The sequence below is a fragment of the Fulmarus glacialis genome, unplaced genomic scaffold, assembly GCF_000690835.1.
Source record: "Fulmarus glacialis isolate BGI_N327 unplaced genomic scaffold, ASM69083v1 scaffold41399, whole genome shotgun sequence".
Taxonomy (NCBI): domain Eukaryota; kingdom Metazoa; phylum Chordata; class Aves; order Procellariiformes; family Procellariidae; genus Fulmarus; species Fulmarus glacialis.
This window is the reverse complement of record NW_009235993.1, coordinates 878-5,808: the sequence shown is the minus strand read 5'-3', so window position 1 is coordinate 5,808 and position 4,931 is coordinate 878. Positions and strand designations below refer to the sequence as shown.

General features: G+C 41.2%; 1 protein-coding gene across 1 annotated transcript; it reads left to right on the top strand.

The window, feature by feature from the left end:
- Positions 1–685: 685 nt before the first annotated feature.
- On the top strand, positions 686–4,701 carry LOC104082940 (uncharacterized protein C6orf106 homolog; the record flags this gene model as incomplete). Its single annotated transcript, XM_009586224.1, is given in 3 exon segments — positions 686–840; positions 4,512–4,647; positions 4,649–4,701. Coding segments are annotated over 3 exon segments (344 nt in total), but the record flags the coding sequence as incomplete, so codon positions are not given.
- Positions 4,702–4,931: the final 230 nt, after the last annotated feature.

The following is a 4,931-nucleotide window of genomic DNA, read 5'->3' as shown; positions in this document are numbered from 1 at the left end:
CTTCATTCAGTAAGAACTTTTGACTCAGATGGTTTATAAGTTCCTTTGAGCTGTGACTATCCAGAGCTGAGCAGGCACTTCAGTGATTAATAAATAGTCTTAGAGTACTTGGGGCTCATACATGACCATATGTTTCAAAAGCAGCAAGGCTTGAGTTATTATCTGTAGCTACTGATGCCCTTTGGCCCTGAGAGTTATCATAAGAGTGTTCTTTGTGTTTTGTTCATCTTGTGCTCCTTTGGACCTTTTGTGCCAAAATAAAATGGAGAGGTTCAGTCCTTCTGAAATTAGCTCTGGAAACAAGGCTAGTATAAAAAAACAGCCCTGTTGTTTACATGCAGCTGTGTAGCCCTTCCCTCAGTATCTCTTGAACTTTTTGGCAAATTTCGTAAAGACCTAATGGGGTAGAGGTCTCCAAGACTCTAAGTTCCAAGATTTCCAGTGAAAATAAGAAGCAGAGTAGAAAAGACGTCTAAAATAGTGTGCCTGGCAAGTAAAATGCTGTACTTTGAGCTGTGTTATCTAGGAGAATCCATGTGTGATAGAGATAAAAGCTTTTAAAAAATGTGAGCAGCAGAGCTAATATAGTCTGGACAATATTTTTGCTTAACTGTTTAGGATGAGATATGTAAACCTGTGAAAAGGACCTGTACTTTAGGTTGTAACCTGCTTTCTTGCTTTCTAGGAATCTACAAGCCGCCATTGGAGCCTACTATGATTTCGAGAGTCCAAATATCAATGTACCCTCCATGTCCTTTGTTGAAGATGTCACCATAGGTGAAGGAGAGTCCATCCCTCCTGATACCCAGTTTACAAAAACATGGAGGATACAAAACACAGGTAAGGCTTTTAGGCTGTAGCAAAACCCGTGTAGCGTGTATTATGTGATAGGATGGCAGCTCTAATGGAAGAGATGCTGGCTGAAGGCAGTAGGTTCGTGTGCAGTTAACTTGGAATAGAGCCACCCTGTTACTCAAGGAGGTAGCCTGCCAACCTGTGTGTATTCCCCTTCTTCTGTCAGCACAAACATTTTGTGGCGAGATGCACAGCTCGGTCAGTTCCCCAGTCTTGTTCCTTGTGCCACCACACAAACCAAAGCTCTAGGAAACTTCTGTAGGAAGAGGCAGGTGAAAGAAATTGAAGTGCAAAGTTTTGGTGGTTTTGTTTTGGGGTTTTTTGTTTGTTTTTAATGGAAGTAGTTGGATCTGAAAATAGAGTAGGAATCCTTAGCTAGTCATGTTTCTGATCACTTGATGCAAACAAGTGGAATACATTTTTAAGTCAATGAAGAGATCCCTTTTAATCTCAAAGCCTTTTAGCTCATGACCAGCTTGTATATTACCACTACCCTTCATGCACTATTTCTCTGAATGTCCCTGTCGTTTGGTCATTTGCCTCTCTATAGAACTGTGTTCTCTGTGGAGGCAGTGATGCAATGATCTAACTCCGAGAAGAGGGTAAGGTGGCAAGGGTAAAGTACCCTTTACTTTTTAACACACCTTTGACAGAATTGCTTTTTCATACTCTGAGAGGATGCAAGGCTGGAGGGACCACATTCCAGTATGAAATAAGGCAAAAACAGTGAGTGGAATCCAGGAAGTGAGACTGGGCAAAATACATTCTCAGAGCTTGATCTGTTGGGATGCAGTCAGAGAGAAAAATGAGATCCATGGATGCAAAGCGGAATACCTTGTCTTCAAGTGTTACAATGACAGGATGTTGCATGAATGTTTAAGCTGTGTGTCTGAATTTAATTGACCTGCTTGCACTTTTGTGAAGAAGAATGATAGCACAACAAGGTATAATATAATGAATCATCATGAGTAAAGTTCAGCTGTGTTAGTATTTCTCCTTGTAAATAACTGCAGTACTTGACTGCTGTACAGATTTGTGCTGAATATCAAAGTGTAACTAAGAGACTAAAACCATACTAAAAATCTAGGAGTATTTCATCAGGACATGAGAGGTGAGAAGGCGGGGGAGGGGGTGTTTAAGAACACTGATTTATAAAGATGGTATTCTAGAGAAAGGGCTTAATTATTTCAGTTTACTTTTTCTGCCTCTATTTGTTTGACTTAGTACAATGGAAAGGTGACACGTATAGCTTGCTTAAACTCCAGTAATATGAAAAATTGACTGGCAATTTTTTTATAACTGTGTCTCAAATACCATTCTTACAAATGTAGAGAGTTTGACAGATCTTGTTTCTCCACTATTAGTCATAACACACACAAATTAAATTACTACATCCCTATCTTGCTCCTTTCTGACTCCTTCCTCTCTTGTTCCTTTGATGTACTCTTTCCTGCATGCAAATTCAGCCTTAATTTAACATCCTAGTTCAAGCAATGTTTCATTGTTCTTGGAATGTTTGACCTTCTGAAATCCATGAGTCTTCTAAAATAAGGAAAGGGAGTTAATCTTGACTTATGAGTTCCTGGCAAGGCCAACATTTGTTTTGGCTTCTGTGTGGGTTAAAGCCCGACTTCTTAAAAAGTACATCTGTACTCTAACAGTGGTGCTGGAGGCCAGATCTTGTTAAAACCATGCTGTTGAGGCATGTTTAAGTTAAATGCAACTCCACATACTGTGTTATGACTCTGCGATTTAAGGAGGACAGTAGCATTTAAAACCATTTTATGGTTTAATGAAGGTATAATATCAAAGGACTATAGTGTTTCCAGATAATATCTGCTTGTTAGGTAGATAACTGAAGCAAAGCCAAGTTTTTTAACAGCTCTACGGGAACCCTTGATTAAATGACTTCAGTTCTAGAACATGAAATACCTGAGGCATGTGTCACCGAAGCGTTTACTGTCTTGACGAGTGACAAGCAGAGCTCTGAGAGATTGTCAGTTTTCAGCGTGCAAGCAGTAAGCTAGGTTCAGTCAGGTTTTCATATGTGTTATTAACAACTAATACCGTGCTCTACCTTCCAGGATGGTGCTTGGCTTGTCTGCCAAAAGACCAGTTTGTATAGTAGAACCATTGCTGAAGGAGCAGCAGGATTTAACAGACTTATTTCCTCTTCCCACTCTAACCCCAGCTGCTGCTGGCTTTGCAGGACATTTACTACAATTTATCATCTCCTGAGAGATGAGTGTACTGAAATAGAATGACATAATCATCATTTCATTTTATGGGGCTTATCAGTTGCAGCATTCTAGGCACCTTGCAAGCCTAAAGCCATTAAAACAGATAAAAATCACATAAATTATTTAAACTGAACCATGTTGCTGGACTGCCAGCCTTTTCAGATGAGACTTCATACTCAACTCCTACATGCCGTAGTCTGAGGTCAGCTAGTCACTCGGCTCCTCTTTCAAAGACCTCCCTATCTCAGCACTGTTTCCAACTGTAGTGATATATCCCCCACTCCGGGTATCCCACATTACTTGTTCACATCATGCTTTCCCTGCTAGATTGTGAATTCCACAAATGAGGACTTGACTAGAAAACCAGCCCCTGCCATGTCTTCACTGAAGTATCCACAGGGATTAAATTAGCAGGCAAGCTGTTGCAAAGGATGGTCTTTGGGGTAACCTAAGGTCAGATCAGCATCCACTATTCTTGTCTCAGACTAGACATAGAGTGGTTCCAAGCTTCTTGGTGGTTCAGGCTTTCCTTAGCTGTTTCCACCTACCTCAACCAAGCAGAAGATATGCTCAAAGTTGTTGGCTTAGTCATGTCACATTACTGGGGAAGAAGCAAAAGAAAATTCTGCTAAACTGCTTTTTGTCTGCCCCAGTACTTGTTATCTTTGGCGGAGATGGCTGTGCTTGTCTGCAGTAACTGTTTTCTGTATCTCTACAGATTGCCAGGTCACACTGTCAGTCCCAGTATCTGCAGTCTAAACATTGATCTCCACAAATAAATCATATGTTCACAATCCTTTCCACCTTTGCACAAGGCTGAGAGAAGGGTTGGTGCAAAAAGGGAAATAAACCCATTTAGAAAATAGTACTAGCTCTTCAATTATAGTTCAAACTACTAGTTCCTCCTGAGACTGCTAACAGGCTCAAAAAAGAATGAATCCCTGAAAGAGAATGTTTCCAGCACTTTGTATTAATAACACGTATTTTGATGTCGCAAGGCTCAGGAGTTCTATGTAGGGAGGCAGAAAGAAATGGGGGAGGGAACCCACCTAAGTCTGACCTCGTCTTCGTCTCTAGCATTGGTAAAATATATGTGCATGTCGGTTATGTTGATTTTTTTGCAGCTGTTACACTGTGACACTGAGAATTTTTCTGTGTAAAGAAGACCTAGAGATTATTTAAATAGAAATATAAATTGTCCTGCTGGTCTCTAAATGGACCAGTTAAGCCTTGTCTGAAAACTGTATTCTTCTCAAGCATCCATTGCTGGCTGTGTTGTGTGTATCTTGGTATTCCTTTGACTGTTCAACAATTGCATGACTGTTTTAATAAGCGTGTTTCATCCAGTCTTACACAAACAGACACAAAGCTTTTCTTGGTGCACTGTCAGTAATTCTTTCTTCTGTTTAATCCCAGGGACAGAGGCGTGGCCCCCGGGGGTTTGTCTGAAGTATGTCGGGGGAGACCAGTTTGGCCATGTAAACATGGTGATGGTCAGGTCCCTGGAGCCCCAGGAGATTGCAGACGTCAGCGTTCAGATGTGCAGCCCCAGTTTTGTATCAGGGACAGTGGCGAATGTGCACTGCCACGGGACTCTATTACGGAGGTGAGTGATCCCTTTTCCGGCACTTCAGGATCTTCTTTGTGCTATTCCCACCGCAGACAAAATGGACGCTCCTGGCCCCTTGCAGATGCTCTCCTGATAACCGAATGGTGAAGGTAGAGGTCTGCCAGCTCTGAGACTAAATATAGAAAATAGAATAGAGAAAACATCAAGAGAGCTGCTTTGTTGTCTTGGTCAGTGCAGAACTGTTTTCTAAACACTGGAACAAATTG